Source organism: Berkeleyomyces rouxiae (genome assembly GCF_048999995.1).
Source record: "Berkeleyomyces rouxiae strain 22BRR77 chromosome Unknown BrBRR77_ptg000012l, whole genome shotgun sequence".
Lineage (NCBI taxonomy): Eukaryota > Fungi > Ascomycota > Sordariomycetes > Microascales > Ceratocystidaceae > Berkeleyomyces > Berkeleyomyces rouxiae.
In genome coordinates, this window is record NW_027396502.1 from 1,380,353 (window position 1) to 1,398,979 (window position 18,627).

Below are 18,627 nucleotides of genomic sequence, written 5' to 3' on the forward strand. Positions count from 1 at the left end.
GATGAGGTAGATTGCAAGAAACGTTGGGATCCTACGAGCGATAAAATAGCGCGATGCGATTCCTATTGACACTGTATACTGAGTGGTTTCTTGTCTTCGTTTTTCTTTCGTTTTCGGCTTTTCTAATTTGTATTTTAAGGAGAGAAAAATCTCGAAGCCTCACTGGTCTCTATAGAATGAACGGCTCTGCAAACAGACTCTTGAAAAAAAAAAAAAAACTACGAAATGATGGAGCACGTGATTGCCCTTGCCAGCTGTGAACTGCAGCCAGTCAGTGGCAAACTGCCAGCAAGAGAGACTTTTCTCTGTTGGATGTGTGACAATAAACGGGGCCAATCAAGCCATATCAACTGCAGCAGAGGGACCCACTGAAATCGGAAGCGCAGCCAATGGTGGGCGTCGCTAGCTTCCCTGGCGACTCCCCATGACGTTTCTTTCGCCTTTTCATTATCTCTGAAGGAAGAGAGTCTTGGGGTTTTGGATTCGATTGACCTCTTTGCAACTGTTGCTTTCCTGGATTCATCATCACCGCCGCCCTAGCGATATTTCTTCTCTGGAAATACAAGTTTACGAAGCTGATTTTCTTCCTTTTCCCATTGAGGCGGATATCGTCGAGACCTAGTCTTTTATTTTTAATATCTTCTGCCATCGGACACGACACGCTTCGGGATTTTTCGACCTCCTAGTTCATCACCGCCCCGAACCATACCTTGTTCTTTCCAAAGCTTCGCGGTTCAAGAAAACAAGAAAAGAATAAGGCAAAAATGCGCTTCTTCACGACCGCCGTCGCCCTCCTCTCAGCAAGCCTTGCCCCGGTTTCGGCGTGGAGTGTTTTGCCCAACTCAGGCGCGAGCGTGGCTACCGGCAAGCAGAAGGTGCCTGGCAACTCGCCGCTGACTCTTTGCGACGGGAGCCACGCCGACGATGTCGTCATAATCGAGAGTGTTGATTTGATTCCCAACCCCCCTAAGGCGTGAGTTATTCCCCACCCGCCCTCTTTGTTGGCGATGATCTTGCGGAGTATTTGCATTTTTTTTATTTTCCTTTTGCTTCTTGGACCTTTTTTTTTTGCCTTGTGCACCTTTTGCTGATACTTTAGACGCTGTGGCGCAGTGGCAAGGAGCTCGTCATCAAGGCCGTCGGCACCGTCAAGGAGGACATTGTCCAGGGCGCCTACGTCATGCTCACGGTCAAGTACGGCCTCATCCGCCTGCTGACGACCAAGGCCGATCTGTGCGAGGAAATCCACAACGTCGATCTCGAGTGCCCGATCAAGGCCGGCGCGCTGTCGCTGACCAAAAATGTCACGCTGCCCGCCGAGATCCCCCCTGTAAGTTATCTGTCGGGCTGCGGCTTTTATGTGAATAAAGGTATTGGTTGACTAACTGACTGACTTCCATTGGTTTCAGGGCAAATACACCGTCCTTGCTGATGTGTACACTGTTGACGAAGATCCCGTGACTTGCCTCACTGCTGCCGTCACCTTCTCGCCTAATGTGCTCGGCGGCGAGCTATAGTAGTAATTAGGAGCAACTGGTGGTAACAACGGTAGTGAGGTTTCAACGGGGATTCGAGATGTGTCGGCTAGTAACGGAGCAGTTAGAGAGATTTTGGGACTGTTCTGTGCCGCTTGAAACGGTCAACTGCTGCCTTCTAGTTTAATAATTCTGATGGGTTATATTACACAGCTATTACGGTTTAACACAGATAGCCTTTTTCTTGCTTCTATTGCAATGTAGAGACTTCACTTTGGCATAGGCGCTCCGAGACTTGGGTTGAATGAGGCATAACTAATCAACAACAACCATAAGCAATACAATGGGATATTTTCAAGTATATTCACTGGGAACCGGAGCTCTCGCCGAGTCTCACATTTCATTGTGTAAGTTGAGTGTAAGCTTTCAATGGGGTGACGTTAAGGTATAGTTATTACGGACCCAGCCACGGGAAGTGAAAAAAAAACAGGGTACACGGGAGTAACTGATTGAAGGTGGCCGGCCGGCTTATTCGCCAAACAATCTGCGGACTCTGCGCAGCACACTGTCCTTTTCAGGGTCGTATGGGTGGTCTTTGCTGGGGATCTCGAGGATGGTCGGGAAGGCGGCGGTGTAGGTGTCCATGCGGTGTCGTATTCTCTCGGCAATCTGCGCAGCAAAAGGCAAAATAAAGCGTCAGTATTTCAGTTTTTTTTTCGCACAGCGTAAAGCTTTCCATCCTAAGAAAAATGGCGCAAAACAGTAGTGCGCAAGATATCACGGGGTAGAGAGAGTGGTTCCCATACGTGTTGGTTGATCAGCACAATGCCAATGTCTTTGCGCTCGGTGGTGAAGCGTTCAAAGGCGGCCTCGATAGCCGATGTCTCGGTCTTGTTGTCGACGACGAGAAAGTTCTTTTGCGTGTCGGCACCGGAAGTGACGTGCTGGATCGCGGGAAGAAGGCAGAGTTAGCCGGAGCCTTGAGATGTGATGGGGACGGCAAGGACCAAGAAAAGGACAAGACGGTCGTGACAGGGAAGTAGTTGAAACTTACGCCGATGCCGGCTAGCAAAAGGCCGGTGACGGAGTCCTGCGGGAGGCCGGGAGTGTTAGTTTGCTGTGCCGGAAAACGCAGGCAATGGTGGGCAGCGCGGGAAGCTTGAGAGCGGGCAAGGCTGCGGCGGAATTTACCTCATCGCCAATGACGGCAAGAAACTGGCGGTCTTTGTAGTCAGCCTGAGAAGCCATTGCGGGGCCTGGACGCACGACAAGGGAGAATCGGAGGTGCAAGCGGTTCCTCGTGGAGAGAAGCAGAATTAGTAGCCAGAGAGATCAGGGCGGTAGTTCGTTGCTTTGTACTTGTAGTCAGATCAGTCTGTTGAGATAGAGATGCTCGGTCTAGAGACCCACTTATCTGCCCGGTTTGGGGCTGTACACACAGTGTGGGCGCACGGCCTAGAACCTAGATCCCCGAGTTGAGATCCCGGAGTGGAGATCTCTGGGTGGGGATTTCTGAGTCGCTAGTGATGTCATGTCATGGACCATGGATGCCGATTGTTTGGATAGTGAGTGTTGAACCAGAGACGCTGGGACGAGGTTGCCTGGATGCTCTTGATGGAGAAATCCATATAGAATGCTGCCGGTCAGCTGGCAGAAAAGTCGCTGCGACCGACAGTCCTCGCTACAGGCTGTTATTGTCGTCGTTCTCTACTGTGGACTGTCTCACAGTACGTGCGACCCTTACCAGCACTGTATAGCTAGTTGCCTAGAGGCTCTGCTTCGCGCTTCAGCCTTGACGAAGCTTGCAACTTTGGCAGCAATTTCTTTGTTTACTTTTGACGTGTAGGCAGGTTTTTTTTCTACTTCTTTTCGGGCAGCCGACAAAGATTCGAGGCGGGGCGAATCGTTGTTTGAACTTCTGCTTCTTGTCTTTGGCTTTAGTATTTTTTTCTTATTTTTTTGTTTCTTTTCTCAGAGAAGGGAGACTCGAACCATAGAAAAAGTCTGCTGTCAGCTTACGTAGCTCGTCAAAGAAAACAAAACAACACCCTCGAATCACCAACGCCTCACATCACCAACAGAGCCTTTGACCATCTCTGTGCCTGGATACATCGAGATCGACGCAAAAATGGCGCCTTCATCGCGCCGCATCGTGCGCAAGAAGCCGCTGACCGAGCGGCTCTCGGCCTTTCTCAACCCAATGGACTTTCTGCTCTGGCTGTCGGAGGAGATGGAGACTCGCGAGTACGACCCCGAAGCGCTCGGACTGAAGCTGGGGCTGAGCTTTCACTTTCTCTTTGCCATAGCCCGCTCCAACTCGGCCTCTGAAGACACCGATGACGTTTTTGGCGATGGCGGCAGTTCATCCTCGGTAGCCTATCTGGTAAGTCCCCCCGTATCGCCAGCTATCACAGACGGCCCGGCCTGGCTGACATTTTCTCCGATCTGCAGTCCCGGGCTCTTGTATGGACGCTCGCCCTCGGTTGTGTAGTGAATGCCTACTACACTATTACCCGCGTCCGTCTTTACCGCCTGTTCCAGTACGACATCGATACTGTCCCCGACACAAAATCTGCCCGAAGAGTAAACGTCCAGTCGAACCCTACCGCTGGTTCGCCTATCCGGCTCCTCAGGAACGTCCTCAAGCCCGAGACGGCCGAGGAACGTGCCCATCCCGACAAGACCCGCGATGTATGGGAGCTCGCTGTGTGGGACCCGCTCCCCCTAAGCATGCGGCTAGCATGTATCTTCAGCCCAGCACATGTCTTGATATACATGCTGTCTCTCCCAATTTCGCGGGAGGACCCGCAGCCCAGCATGACCATCTTCAACTGCCTTTTGCTTCAGCTCATCTTCTCACTGCAGCTTTTGCTCGCGCAGTCCTGTTTCTCCCAGCAGGCCAAGGACACGGCTATCGTCAACCGCGAGGTCATGAATGAGTACAACACCAAGTTTGTCCACCCGCGCCTCCATCCAGTTGTGCGGGATGCTTCAACCCAGGCCAACATTACCGAGACCGGCAACAATACGCTGCGGATTGAAATGTCCTCGGCTGTTGGCACTCCTGCTACGCTTCTTCACAGGGGCTTTCAAATTCATCCAAACCCCAACTACAGCAAAGCGTACGACCCCGAAGGCCACGGGTCCAGCACCGGAAGCGCCATGAGCCCCCGAATTTACACACCGACTCCTGCGCCCAGGCCGATCCAGTCGATTGAGTCTCCGACACCGGCCACCATGTCGCGCGCATCAGTGCGCAAGAGCATGCCCGCCACGATGGTTTCACACGGTACATCTACAGGCGCTGACGCACTCAGACCCCGCGCTTCCATGTCGGGCTTGGGCAACGCCAGCTTTGGCAGCAACTCGCCGCTGAAAAAGGCCACCAGCATGGGCGACATGAACAACTCGCCGGCGTCTGGCCAGCCGCGCAGCAGAGTTTCAACGGGGGCCAACCCCTTTGCCGAAAGCCAGAGAAAACCGCAGGCGTCCAACACGTCGGCCGCGACGTCTGGCCAGAACTCAGGCGCTAGACTGCCAAGCAAGACGCAGCCGCAGGAGCGATACCTGTCCCGATGGATGTAAAGCTGAACAGTAAGAGATTTGACGGGAGGTGGTGTTTTTATTTATAGATTGCGATGGATATAATACGACCATGTTACAATAGAGAATGGAGACGTGATGGTGCATGTGAAGTTGGGCCTTTGGGGCCGGGAGTTGAAGACCCGCTATTGCGTCTGGACTTTAGCCAGAGAGCCAAAGTTGGCGGGAATTGTGAGCAATCACAGGCTCCTATTTACAAATTGACAGAGGCTAAAGTGGAGACAAGCATGATGGGCTGGGCATGGATTTTGGGTGCTTTTGTCTGCGGGCGGGGCTGATCAGGACGCAAGAAGAGCGCACATCATCATTGTGGCATGTTTCTGTCGAGCCTTTTTTGATGGTGGTGGAGGCGGGTCCGTCCGACGGGGAGGCGAACCCGGTTGGCGGGGCTGGGAGCGAGCGAGCGATAGACAGAACTATATATACATAGTTATATAGAGAGAGAAAGAGAGGGACAAAGACAGAGTCAAGGACGGCTGTACAAGGGCTTGTGTTTTGATGCGGACTTTTGCTGATATTGCATGACCATCTCGAGCTTGGAGCAACATGAACATGGCGCTGGAGTGGGGCATCTTCTCATCGGGAGAGGATCAACCTGTGCCTGGAACAAGAGCAGTGGACATGTTTCAGCAAGACGCTGGCCGGGGGGCGCAAGTGTTCTGGAAAAGCATGAGCTACACATGTATGTGTGCATGCACATATAGCGAAAGTTACCGTGGGCTGACGGCGGTGAAGTATTTGGGCGGCAGGATTTATCTATCGGGTGCAGGGCAATGGGGACTGCGAGAACTGTGCAACTCGATCGGGCAGCTGGAGTATGTAAGTACATATGTACGAGGACGAGAGAAGAGGGAGCGTGGGCGCAGGGCTGCAGCAAAGAGACACCGCCTAGATACAAGCATACAGGCGTACATGTATAGACGCAATGTGCTGCTGTATAGTACCTGCGCTTTGATATCTGGCATATCTCTTGTTTCTTGTCGTCTTGTTGTCTCCTGCGTGGGTCCTATTCCCGGAATCCCTGATAGCCCGGCATGAAGGGTCTGACTAGCTCAGCCAATCGCGTCGCAGCATTTTGAAATGGTGGTGGTCTGGCTTCCCCGCGTTCCCACTTTTTCTGCCCGCTCCGATCATCGGCGCGCTCGGTAGGTGGCCCCCGATGATCGCTGGAAGAGACTGGCACAGGGAGCGTGTGACTTTGAATTTGACTTGTGACTTGGTGTATGACTTGGTTGTGACTGGAACCAGAGGCTGGAATGACTGGTCTGGAGACTCTGGATCGGAGGACTTTGAGGCTGCCTTTGAGCTGCAGGGGGGCCTGCATAACTATCTTTTTTATCTTTTTAGCACTGGCTGGTAGGCAGACTTGCAGAATTTTTAGACTGAACCTTGTTGGTGGTTGATGACTGTAGAGTGTACGTGGGAATGTGTAATTGAGAGCGCTGATAGGCGTGGATTTGTGATTGGGTGAAGGAAGCGTTGTAGACGTCTTTCAAGCAGGTTCTCTTTCTTGTCTGGGTTTACTCAGAGCTGCCTCGCGGTTGGAAGATGCAGACAGGCAAAGTAGACAATGATGATATGATGTATGATATTCGTGATGTTCGTGGTCAGAATCTTGGGCTTGGCTTCTTTTTTGTTGTAACTTGTATCTTGTATTTTGTAACTTGTAACTTCCTGCTCTCGACGTTTCGCCTCCGAAGAGGGAGGAGCGCCTTCCAAAACTGGCTCTTTCCAAATCCTTGGCTTCTCGTTTTTAATCTATTTTTTCTCAGCGAGATTTTTTTTCTTCTCTGGAATTTGTTAGAAGCTTTGCTCCCCACAACGTCACCTCCCGGCTTCTGTTTCTTGCATGGTTGCTTGGTTCGCCGCTCCGTTGCTCTTATTTAATTAGATCCTCGGCACTCTTTCTTTCTCTGTTTTCTTCTTCCTCTTCTTCTTCCTTGAGCTGTTCTATTTCTACATCTTCCTCGTCTTCCTCTTCGTCTTCGGGATTGTCTTCGCTGTTGCGACTCTACGCTACCTCCGCCACCGCCACCGCCACCGCTACCACCGCTGCCGTGACAGATCGTCTGCCAATCTCCGTGGCCTCCCAATTCTCTCGACCGTCGTCACATTTGCCTTTTTTCGGCCGCCTCCATCTTGGCTTAGCCACCACCCACCCACACGTCTCCCTCTTCACAATGCCGTCTGCCGAAGCAACGCCCCGGACGCTCTACGATAAGGTGCTCCAGGCCCATATCGTCGACCAAAAGGCCGATGGAACTGCCCTGATTTTCATCGGTGAGTCGCTGTGCCAATGGCCTGTATTGGATCCCGCCATCTAACCGTCTCAATCTGCTGCCAGATCGCCACTTGGTTCACGAAGTCACCTCTCCTGTAAGCTGGCTCCGACTACCTCCCCGATCGTGCGAGAAGCCTCTTACTAACACACGCTACAGCAAGCCTTTGAGGGCCTGAAGAATGCTGGCCGCCAGGTCAGACGGCCTGACTGCACTCTGGCCACCACTGATCACGTAAGTTTTCTCTCGTCCAATGTTCTAAAAATAGCACTAGCCACTAACATGCATCTCTGAGCTAGAATGTTCCGACCACCTCGCGGAAAGGCATGAAGGACATCTCCTCCTTCATCAAGCAGGAGGACTCGCGCGTCCAGTGCACTACTCTCGAGGAGAACGTCAAGTACTTTGGCCTGACCTACTTTGGCCTGGGCGACAACCGCCAGGGTATCGTCCACGTCATCGGCCCCGAGCAGGGCTTCACGCTTCCCGGCACCACCGTCGTGTGCGGTGACTCTCACACTTCTACTCACGGTGCCTTTGGTGCCCTGGCTTTCGGTATTGGTACCAGCGAGGTTGAGCATGTCCTGGCTACTCAGTGCCTGATCACCAAGCCCAGCAAAAACATGCGCGTCCAGGTTGACGGCGAGCTGACTCCCGGTGTCAGCTCAAAAGACATTGTCCTTTACGTTATCGGCAAGATTGGTACTGCCGGAGGTAACGGCTGCGTCATTGAGTTCTGTGGCTCTGTTATCCGTGGCCTGAGCATGGAAGCTCGCATGTCTATTTGCAACATGTCCATTGAGGGCGGTGCCCGTGCCGGCATGGTTGCCCCCGACGAGATCACCTTCAACTACCTCAAGAGTCGTCCCCTGGCTCCCAAGTTCGGCTCTGAGGAGTGGAACCGCGCCGTTGCGTACTGGAAGGATCTCAAGTCCGACCCTGACGCCAAGTATGACATTGACATCTTCATTGATGGCAAGGACATCCCCCCTACTGTCACCTGGGGTACCAGCCCCGAGGCCGTTGTGTCCATCTCTGGCAAGGTCCCCGACCCTGAGGACAACAAGCAGTTCCCCACTGAGGCCAGCAAGGCCTCTGCCCGCCGCATGCTTGAATACATGGGTCTGACGCCCGGTGTGCCTATGGAGGATGTTGTCGTGGACAAGGTCTTTATTGGCTCGTGCACCAACTCCCGCATTGAGGATCTGCGTGCTGCCGCCTACGTCGTCAAAGGTCGCAAGGTTGCCGCCAACATTAAGAACGCCCTGGTTGTCCCCGGCTCTGGTCTGGTGAAGAAGCAAGCCGAGGCTGAGGGTCTGGATAAGATCTTCACCGACGCTGGTTTTGAGTGGAGAGAAGCTGGCTGTTCCATGTGCCTGGGCATGAACCCCGATATCCTGTCGCCTCTGGAGCGCTGCGCCAGTACCAGCAACCGTAACTTTGAGGGTCGCCAGGGTGCCCAGGGCCGCACCCACCTCATGTCCCCTGTCATGGCTGCCGCTGCTGGTATTGCTGGTAAGCTTGCCGACGTGCGCAAGCTGACCCAGTATACTTCTACACCCCACATTCAGGCCGCCATCACTCCCGAAGAGCCTGCCCATGTCGATGAGTCTGTCGAGGGTGATGATCACCAGAAGGAGGTCATTGCCGACCAGCCCGAGGACAATGCTTCGCACACCAACACTTCTGTCCCCAAGAGCGCGGGCACCTCTCTTGGCCTGCCCAAGTTCATCACCCTGAAGGGCACTGCTGCTCCTCTGGACATGTCCAACGTCGACACCGATGCCATTATCCCCAAGCAGTTCCTCAAGACCATCAAGCGTACCGGCCTGGGCACTGCTCTGTTCTTTGAGCACCGTTATCTGCCTGACGGCACTGAGAATGCCAACTTTGTTCTCAACAAGCCCGAGTACCGCAAGTCCTCGATCCTGGTCGTCACCGGGCCCAACTTTGGCTGCGGCAGCTCGCGTGAGCACGCCCCCTGGGCTCTGAACGACTTTGGCATCCGCTGCGTGATTGCGCCCTCGTTTGCCGACATCTTCTTCAACAACACCTTCAAAAACGGCATGCTTCCCATCGCCATCACCAACCAGGACCACCTGACAGCCATTGCACAGGTAGCGCGCGAGAACCGCGAGATCGAGATCGACCTGCCCAACCAGCTGGTCAAGGACGATGCCGGCAACACCATCTGCAGCTTCGACGTCGAGGAGTTCCGCAAGCACTGCCTCATCAACGGCCTCGACGACATTGGCCTGACCATGCAGCTCGAAGACAAGATTGCCGAGTACGAGCGCCGCATGACCCAGAACACGCCCTGGCTCGATGGCCACGCCTACCTGAAGCTCGGCAAGGACGGCCGTCTGGCTGCCAAGGCTGTGCCCCTGCCGAAGACGAACCGCGGCGAGGTCAAGACCCAGCCTCTGGACTGGTGAGCGCGGAGCGTGTAACTAACTCATATCATAATAAGTTAAAAAAAAGAAGGAAAAAATACAAAAAAAAAGCAAGACCAAAAGGAGTAAACAAAAACAAAACAAGAGACTGGAGCCGGAGGTTTTGGGATTACATTTTTCCTTTCCTTTTTGTTTTTGGCTTTTCATTCATTTAAAGGCGTACAGGACGTTTTTTTTTTTTTTCTTTTTTCATCATACATCTATGGCACTCTGGGATATTTTTCTCCTCCACGTGAATGAGGGAGGAGGAGGGGCGGGGGCATAATTTCTTTGTTCTGTGGTTTAAATATACATGATGTGACGGGGCGTAGAACAGCCCTGAACTTGATATTCTCTTCGTTGTGCTATTTTTGGAGAACAAAAGTGTGTCGTTATAGTTAGCTATGATGTCATCAAGTTTCAAGTGTGCAGGCCACCAAACAAGACGGATATTTGGGATACAACTTAGGGTTACATGACAGGTTGCACAGGGTGGAGCGGGTGTCTTTTTTTGTTGCACAATAAATAACACGACACAGGCTAGACTTGGGGACGTTTCGTACGGTGAAGAGAGACCGACTATTTGGGAGCGATGGAGACGCGCTCTTATCTCTGTAGCCAAATATCACTTGGTTCAGCAAGCTTTGCAAGAAAGAGAAAAAAAACAGCGTCAAGTCCGATAGTACTAGTTACTTTAGAGCCAGGGGCAGAATCCAGCAGCGAGTGGGTCCGCGCTCACCGCCTCTGCTCAAATGGCCTTGGCTCTAGTTGACAGGAGAACTACGGAGAGGATGTGGAGCGTTGGGGGCAAGCTGATTTATACGACGGCGATCTGCAGGTTTATTTTCTTCCCCCGTAGAACAGGGACGACTGTACATTGTCGCCCCGGGAATACATGGCGATCGCATAAAGTAGAGCACACAGAGTATAACGCGCAAAGCTATGGATGCCCAGGAACTAACAAACCTCTTTGGCCTGCCGCTTAAAGACCCGGAAGAAGGTACATACGCCGCCCCTCCCCTTGTTCCCCTCTGGCACTAACCAAGGCGCCCACAGAGACCTTTATCCTCTTTTCCGAAACCACGTCTACGGGCAACCTGGGATTCATTGACCCGCGCGCCGCCTCCATTGAGCTGACCATAGCCGGGCACGACTACACCATTGCCCAGTCGCCCGGGATCCTCTCGTCCACGCGCGCGGGCGGGACGACTGGCGCGGTTGTCTGGCGCATCACGCCGGCCTTGGCCGCGTGGCTTGCGAGTGCCCAGAGCCCGCTGCGCGGACTTCTTGATCCCGATGCTGGCGGGAGCCGGGGGCTAGACAGCACGCTGCGCGGCAGCAGCAACGGTGAGCGCGGCACGTTTGTGCTGGAGCTCGGGTGCGGCATCGCGGGGATTCTGGCGCTGGCGCTGGGCCCGCACGTCGAGCGCTATGTGCTGACGGACCAGGACTACGTGCTTAAGCTGCTGCACGCCAACATAACCTCCAACGCGCCGCAGGGTGCCTGGGACACGGCAAGCGGTGGCGGCGGTGGCGACGGGAGTAAGACGGAAGCCACGACGGCAGAGGCACGGCGAAGGCCGCATGCGAAAACCGGCGCTGTGCGACAGCGCGGCGTGCAGCGCCGTGATAGACCGGCGGCGCAGGCGCGCGCGGGGTACATTGCGTTTGAGGCGCTGGACTGGGAAGCGGGCGCGGCGTCGGCGCGGCTGACGGGGCGGGAGGGGGTGAAGGGGTTTGATGTGGTGCTGGCGTGCGACTGCGTGTACAATGAGGCGCTGGTGGAGCCGTTTGTGGCGACGTGTGTGGATGTGTGTCGGCTACGGGAGACAGGTGAGTCTAGAGGGAGACGGGGTCGGCCGCATGAGAGACCTGAGGGGCGTCGGCTTTTTTTCCCCCACGGTTTGTTTTGGTGGCCTGTGTGAGGACGGGAGAGCTAACAGCGTTCATACAGCAGGCGATGGGAAACCTACGGTGTGCCTGGTTGCACAGCAGCTCCGCGACCCGACCGTCTTTGAGGCGTGGATCGCCGAGTTCCACCAGCACTTTGAGACATGGCGCGTGCCGGACGAGGTGGTGCCCAGCGAGCTCAGGCCGAGCAGCGGGTTGGTGGTCCACCTGGGCATTCTACGGACGTAGTCTCGCCAGAGGGAGGGCGGGCCAGGGAGCCTTTACCTGGAGGGATGGCGGACAAGGAGATGTAGACGTGGAATCAGTGCTTTACTCGCAAAGCCTACGCACAGGAATGAATGGACAAATCAATGACGAGGTCTCGGTAAGTAAAAGGGAGTAAGCAATGAAGAAATCAAAGACAAGGACAAGGACAAGATGCAGCAAAAATGCGAGAAAGGAATTCTTTTTCTTTTCCCAAGAAGCCCCCCAAAGACACACAAAAGAACAGATGTAGTAGTAGCCAACAACAAAAGCACGCAAGTAAAAAGCCCAAAGAACATGCAAAGCTAGACATGACAAAAAAAGGGAAATAGTACGACAGAAAGAATGAGACGAACAACAAAACGGCTCCATCACGAGAGGCTTGGCTGTACGCATGGACATGACAATGGCGATAAGAACATGAAGCCTTGGGGCATGAGGACATCAAAGGGTCTGCAAAGAGCCAAGAAGGGAGGGGAGGGAGTGCTGGTGGCGGAAGCAAAAAGCCCGTTGAAGCTGGAGGCGCAGCGCTATGCACGAGGCGACTAAGAGGGCCGGTCGTTCAGGAAGCTGACCAGACTTTTAGCTCGGCCTGGAGGACAGCCCGGTGGGAGTGTCATTGGGCTAGGACCGATGACATCATACAGCAACAACAACGCAGCCAAGATGTCAAGCCACAAAGAACAAGAGGAAGAGGAAAAAAGGGGACAAAAAAGGGGAGGACCGAGAGACGCAGACAATGGGAGGCGAGAGGCAAGAAAGTCTCCAAAAAAAGGAGGGAGAGGTAAAGAATGAGAAGGGAGCGGAGACAGAAGACAGCGGCAAAAAAAAAAGAAAAAAAGAAAAAAAGAGAAAAAAAAAAGAAATCAGGACAAGAAATTGCAGACACTTCCTGTCTCGTCTCCTTCTCTTTTACACCAACCCATCGTACAGCGACAGGGCCGACACAATGGTCTCGTCTCGCTTAGAGCCTTCCTTGAACTCGGCCATGTCGAGCGCGCCGTTTTCGTCCTTGTCCATCATGCGGAAGATTTTGCGCACGCGCTTCTCGGGGGTGTCTTCATCTTCGGGGAGCTTGACCATGGAGCCGACCTGCGGGGGGGGAGGAGGGGAAAGGTTAGCACGGAGGTGCAGAGAGCACGGGAAAAAAAGCAGGGACCGGGCAGACTCACCATCTTGTAGATGGCCTCAACAATCTTGAGCATCTCGTCGTAGCTAATGCGGCCATCGCCGTCAATGTCGTACAGCTGGAACGCCCACTCCAGCTTGTCCTCCATCTTGCCACGGCTGGTGACGCTGAGGGCGCAGATGAACTCTTTGAAGTCAATGGTTCCCGACTTGTCGCTGTCAAAGACGTTGAACACGTAATCTGCAAAGGAGCTCGGGTCGCCAAACGGGAAGAACTGGCGGTAGATCTTCTGGAACTCGTCCTTGGTCAGAGTGCCGCTGGGACAGTCCTTGAGGAAGCCTGCATAGACAATATGACAAGTCAGTACTTGCCATGGAGAGCAGACGGAGAGAAGCATTCACGCCAGGGGAGGCTAGAGGGGATTAGTACCCTTGTACCATTGTTGCAACTCCTTCTTGTCAAAGTTTGTCGACTTTTGTAGCTCGACCAGCTGTTCCTGCGAGAGCTTGGACTGTCTGTAGAGAGAGGGATACAGTAGTTAGCGATGCTGTGGGCTGGCGCGGGGACATTGAGGCCTGCTTGGAGAGGGAGAGCCTATAGCAGAGAGCTCTAACGAGGGCACGGGACATGGAGACTGGGACACAACGGCCCCAAGACCGACATCCAGGCGTACTGAGCAGCCGCGACGGTGCCTTTCTCCTCACGGGCGGCATTTCTAATGGCCGGTGTCGCATCGCATGAGGACCGGGCCCGTGCTGTGGCTGCATCTGGAGCGATCGGCAGACCGGGCCAGACGGCAGCTTGCTGGGCGGGTGGCTAGAGGGCTAAGATGCATCGTGACGCCGCCAGCAAGGCCCGCGAGGAGAGACAAGTGCCCATGGCCCAAGACAAGCCCGAGAAGAAACAAGAAACGCCCGCTCAATGGCCGCGTAGGACAATGCAGGCCAGGCGCAGGCCGGCGAGCGTGGGCAGCAAAGCAGGAGAGGGCAGCACTCACGATTTTCCCATGGCTGAGGTGGAGAGAGGAAGTGGAGACGGAGACGGAGACGGAGGGCGAAGAGGCGCGCGCGAAGCGAGGCACCCGGCACGGCAGAAGCGGAGGTGGAGAGGGGAGAGGAGACGGCGGCGAGGCTACAGGAGAGCGAAAGAACCAGTAGATCGGGGCAGGACGGGTTTCGAGCGGAGCTGGCGGGCGGGTGTTGGTGGAAAGTAGACGGGCGATGACGAAATTAGCGGCAGTTGGGACAAAAAACAAGGTCGAGACGAGAAAGAAGAGAAAAAAAAAGAAAAAAAAAAAGGCGAGGCACTCGCCAGGCATAATAAGTAAGCATAAAACAAGAGGACGCAGAGAGCCAGAGCCTGGAAGAGGGCGGAACGACCTTGTTTCGCAGAGCCTCGCATAGTACGCCTAATAATGAATAGCTAGCTATAGTTAGTCGTGAGCCGGGAAGTGGAGGCGCCAGGGGGGCTAAGCGGGGAGATGCCCCTGTAGCCGGCACGACGGCACCTGTAGATACAGGCGGCCCCCGCTATAACTACAGGGTCCTGGGACTGCCGACCCCCATTGGACTATCGGCTTCTGCATAGCTTCCAAGCTTCCCTGCCAGCCGAAGCAATCCAATCCAGTTGAGGACAGTGGGGCACACTCGTCTCCGTTCTGCCGGCTGTCACCAGCTGCCGGCCCAGAGCACCCCGCACCAGAGATTGTACCACGTCAGTCCACTTGTACAACCAAGACTTCATGTACACTTGGACGACGACTTCCTCAGCCACTCAGCCAGCGCCAACGCCGTGCTCTTCTTTATCAATCTCGTGTAGGCACACTATGCTTCTTTCTCGCCGAGACATCTGCTTGCTGCTTGCTTACGCGCGCCGGTCCGCCTCGGCTTGACACCTGCAGCCAGACTGCCACTCCGCCGCCTGCCCTGCCACCCTTCACGCTGCCTCCCTCCCAGAGCGTGGCTGTGCATCCTAATCCGCGGAAGCTTGAAAGCTTGGCTTGGGCCTTTTTCATCCTTCGCCTTCCATGGCTTACTTGTATGCAGGCATCCAAGTGTGGTATTTCTGCATGCTTGCTTGCCCTGCCGTACAGATGTATACTAGTCCCACGACGTGAGAGTACATACATTTCTAGTCCTGCGCCCAAAGTGCAACTCCCCCCTTGTTCTCTGCATCTTTCTCGGCCTGTTCTCAGTAGCACACCTCCATTCTATAAACCTATACACTCATTAATGGCCGCAAATAGTGAAAAAAAAGTCGTTTCGTCGTTGGTCATAACCCCCGCTCTAGTATCCGCCTCTAGTGTCTGTCACCCACCCCCTTAAAATTGGACATGTCTTGACCCTTCTATCCTATCACGGCCTTCATGCTCAGCGTCTCCAGGAAACTGCCCAGGTCCTCCTTCTTGACCTCCACCACACAGTGTTCAAAACTATCCACCCGCACGCGCGCATTCGTCTCGCCAATGACCTCCTGGAACGCCATGCCAAACTTGTTCAATCCGTAGCCACGCTCCTGTGACGCCTCAAGGTCATCGTCATCCTCCTCCTCTTCACTTTCTGAATCCGAATCCGAAGCCTCAGACTCTGTATCCAGCTCATCATCATCGTCGTCATCTTCTTCAGCGGCCTCGTCATCACCACCCTCCTCAGCCCCATCCTTCTTCTTCTTCTTCTCTGCGCGCTTCGCCGCCGCCGCCGCTTTGCGCGCTACACGCCTCTCATCGCGTACATCCAGCTTCGCAAGCCGCTTGGCCTCCTTGGCCGCCGCCTTGCGTTGCCGTTCCTCGGTGCGCTTGCGCGCCACCTCGCGGTTGAGAAATGCTGTGTCTGGGCCGCCACCGCCACCCGTGCCAATGACCGTGTACACGCCGCGCTTTTCGTCAAGGCTAGCCGCCACGAGCGGCGTGCCGCGGCCATTGTGTGATAGCTTGCCGAGCTGGTCGCGCTCCTGCTCTGTCAGTGCCTCGCCGATCCACAGTGCAAGCTTGGTCAGCGCCGCGGGATGCGTAAAGAGCTCGACATCCGTGCCGTCCTTGACTACGCACAGCCGAAAGGCCCGCAGATGTTTAATCTGGCGCTTATTAATAAGGGACGTGCCGGTGCGGTAGATGGCACGGTGAAGATATTGTGCTGTAGAAAGTCCAGACTTTAGGGCATCGACACTAGTCATTGTGCATGTTAGTAGACAGTACTAGAAACGTAAATCTCACGACACCTGTAACTTGACTCACTCTTCCAGCGCATCATACGCCTGCCAGAACCGAGTAATCCACTCTTCAGTCCGCGCCTGGCCGTCAACGTCTTCGTCAACATGCGACGACCCATAGTACGGTTGCTTGTCCTGCTTCTCACGGCCCTTGCCAATCTCTAGCAGCGCGCCAAGAATGACCACGACATCCTGGGCACTCAGCGTCGCGCGCCAGCCCCAGCTGCGCACAAAGCCCCAGCCGTCCTTTGCGCCTGCGCGGTCTTTTCCATCTGTCTCAAGCGACGGCACCATCTCCTCGAGGTTGTACAGCGCAGCGTACTTGAGCAGCTTCTGGCGCAGGTCGCGCTTGAGCGCCATGTCCATGTGCACGTAGCTCTGCTTGCACTGTACAAGACTGACGCCCATCTTGGCCAAGAGCTTGTGCAGCCGCTTGATGCCTGACTCGCTCCAGGTGCGCAGGCGCGAAAAGAGGTAGGGCGAGTGCAGCATGCTGTCGTACAAACTCCAGTGGCGAATAAGCAGGAACTTGGGTTCGGGCGAGAGCCGGATGCCGTTGTCTTCAGGGCTGCGCGCCGTCGTCGGAATGATGCCTTTTTCCTCGGGTGATGATGCTCCCGCGACATCCGGTGGGTTGAGACGTCGGACTTCATCGCGTAGAACCTGCCGGATGCGCGCGCCACGAATGCCGAGCCAGCCTGCCGCCATCCAGTCGTTGCCACGCACGGGCGCCGCGATACCGGCTGACGAACGGCCGTACATCTCCATCGACGACACACCAACAATGCAGAGCCAGAGAATATCATTGTCCTCGCGGCCGAGTTCTGATGCAAGCGCATACATTGTTGATGCGATGGGGTCTGAGAATGAGGATCCCATGCGGTAGTACTTTCGAATGATTGCTTCTTTTTCGTTGCGCATCCTTACCAACTGTCGTTTCATGGCCCGCGTCGAAGAAGCTTTTTGTGGTTGTGCGCCGCTTGGCATCGCATAGGGGTCGCTGCTGGGGACAGCAAGACTTTGTGCGCCTTTGGCAACCATGAGGCTACGGCCAGCAGGCTTTTCCAATACGGGGATCGGAGTGGAGGAATTGCTCCGCCGGCGCTGTCGAGGTCGGTCCTCGTCGTCGCTGTCGTCGCTGCCATCAAAGTTCATGTCGGAGCTCTTGCGCTTCTGTCCCGCGTGAGCTGACTCCGTGGATTCACTTTCGCTATCCTCGTCCTCTGAGGTGCCGAGATCCTCCTGGTCATCAACTTCGGGCATTCCTATTAGAGCGGTGTACGCCTCTTGTTCGCTAGAAAGCGTTTCTTCTATATCGCCGTCGTCAAAGGCTATGATGCCGCCAGTTCCGGGTCGATAGGCGTGGCCGATGCGCCCGGCTTCGACGCCGGGTGGCGGTTGTTGTTGGGCCTGCTGCGGATCCGAAGCTGTGACTTCTGACGGGTAGCCACCAAAGATATTTGACAGGTTCCACGGCCGGTGCGAGTCTAGGAGCCACACCTCGACGCCGCTGTAGAAACCTGTGTCGTCTTCGGGCTCTAGTCCCAGAACCAAGCCCATATCAGCCATTCCACCGACGCCAAGACAAACAACCACGCCGCCGCTACCGCCTTTGGATTGCATCATGGGTGCGACAAGGTCCTGGCCGGCCTTTTCCAAATCGGCGTAGCCGGCGATGGGCTGGATCTTGTGTTGGATGTAGTCATGCTTAAGCATGCGTGTCAGGATTCGGCAGGCACAGAGGGCGTCGGGTTCGAGAGCCACTAAAATTAGCACCGGGGGAGAGAGCGGATGTCGAGATCGTTGGAGGTGGGAGTAGAGTTTTGATAGGAGAGACCGTGGGAGATACATGATGGGCGGTTAGATGAAAGGCGGCCGGCTGCTAATTGTTCCGGCTGAGTCTTGGTGAGCGGGCCGTATCGGGAGAGACAGTGTGAGAAGCCGAAAAGTATATGTACCGAATGGCAAAATGAGACGTCTCGCAAAATGCCGCCAATGCCACAAATGCCGTTGGACGGAGACGGAATACGTCGTGAGAGAGGATAGTGAAGCAGAAAAGAAAGTGAAGCTTTGCACAAGTGGTGCAATTTTTAATGCGAGGGGAAGCTGGTGAGGCCCTGCGCTGAAATACAGGGGCCTTAAGGACCTATCGCCGCTGCACTGTCAGCCCGTGGGCCACTGAAAAGAAGCTTTAGAGCGTGTGTTTCAAGGCCTAGACCGCTGTAGAGGCTACTGGGCGGCACAATAGGCCACAGGCAGCCGCAGCTGGAATGGGCGTTGAAATGGCTGTCGGCTATGGCTGAGGTTACTCCATTCTAGCTCGGCTCTGACTACGTGCATCTGAAATC

General features: G+C 54.9%; 7 protein-coding genes across 7 annotated transcripts; 4 read left to right on the forward strand and 3 right to left on the reverse strand.

Annotated features, from left to right (window-relative positions):
- Positions 1–764: 764 nt before the first annotated feature.
- On the forward strand, positions 765–1,517 carry BROUX77_007698 (uncharacterized protein; the record flags this gene model as incomplete). Its single annotated transcript, XM_073752821.1, has 3 exons — positions 765–973; positions 1,114–1,330; positions 1,410–1,517. The coding sequence occupies 3 exons, from the start codon at positions 765–767 to the stop codon at positions 1,515–1,517; spliced, it is 534 nt and encodes a 177-aa protein (XP_073601991.1).
- A 486-nt stretch (positions 1,518–2,003) lies between these two features.
- BROUX77_007699 (uncharacterized protein) lies at positions 2,004–2,723 on the reverse strand (the record flags this gene model as incomplete). Its single annotated transcript, XM_073752822.1, has 4 exons — positions 2,004–2,144; positions 2,282–2,419; positions 2,530–2,565; positions 2,667–2,723. 4 exons carry the CDS (start codon positions 2,721–2,723, stop codon positions 2,004–2,006), a joined length of 372 nt encoding a protein of 123 aa, XP_073601992.1.
- An 880-nt stretch (positions 2,724–3,603) lies between these two features.
- BROUX77_007700 (uncharacterized protein) lies at positions 3,604–5,060 on the forward strand (the record flags this gene model as incomplete). Its single annotated transcript, XM_073752823.1, has 2 exons — positions 3,604–3,858; positions 3,927–5,060. 2 exons carry the CDS (start codon positions 3,604–3,606, stop codon positions 5,058–5,060), a joined length of 1,389 nt encoding a protein of 462 aa, XP_073601993.1.
- A 2,198-nt stretch (positions 5,061–7,258) lies between these two features.
- Positions 7,259–9,792, forward strand: BROUX77_007701 (uncharacterized protein; the record flags this gene model as incomplete). The annotated part of the gene is made up of 4 exons (XM_073752824.1): positions 7,259–7,358; positions 7,423–7,454; positions 7,517–7,591; positions 7,657–9,792. 4 exons carry the CDS (start codon positions 7,259–7,261, stop codon positions 9,790–9,792), a joined length of 2,343 nt encoding a protein of 780 aa, XP_073601994.1.
- A 939-nt stretch (positions 9,793–10,731) lies between these two features.
- On the forward strand, positions 10,732–11,928 carry BROUX77_007702 (uncharacterized protein; the record flags this gene model as incomplete). Its single annotated transcript, XM_073752825.1, has 3 exons — positions 10,732–10,789; positions 10,846–11,622; positions 11,744–11,928. 3 exons carry the CDS (start codon positions 10,732–10,734, stop codon positions 11,926–11,928), a joined length of 1,020 nt encoding a protein of 339 aa, XP_073601995.1.
- Positions 11,929–12,855: 927 nt separating this feature from the next.
- Positions 12,856–14,080, reverse strand: BROUX77_007703 (uncharacterized protein; the record flags this gene model as incomplete). Its single annotated transcript, XM_073752826.1, has 4 exons — positions 12,856–13,035; positions 13,116–13,411; positions 13,502–13,587; positions 14,070–14,080. The coding sequence occupies 4 exons, from the start codon at positions 14,078–14,080 to the stop codon at positions 12,856–12,858; spliced, it is 573 nt and encodes a 190-aa protein (XP_073601996.1).
- A 1,338-nt stretch (positions 14,081–15,418) lies between these two features.
- On the reverse strand, positions 15,419–18,130 carry BROUX77_007704 (uncharacterized protein; the record flags this gene model as incomplete). Its single annotated transcript, XM_073752827.1, has 2 exons — positions 15,419–16,235; positions 16,305–18,130. The coding sequence occupies 2 exons, from the start codon at positions 18,128–18,130 to the stop codon at positions 15,419–15,421; spliced, it is 2,643 nt and encodes an 880-aa protein (XP_073601997.1).
- Positions 18,131–18,627: the final 497 nt, after the last annotated feature.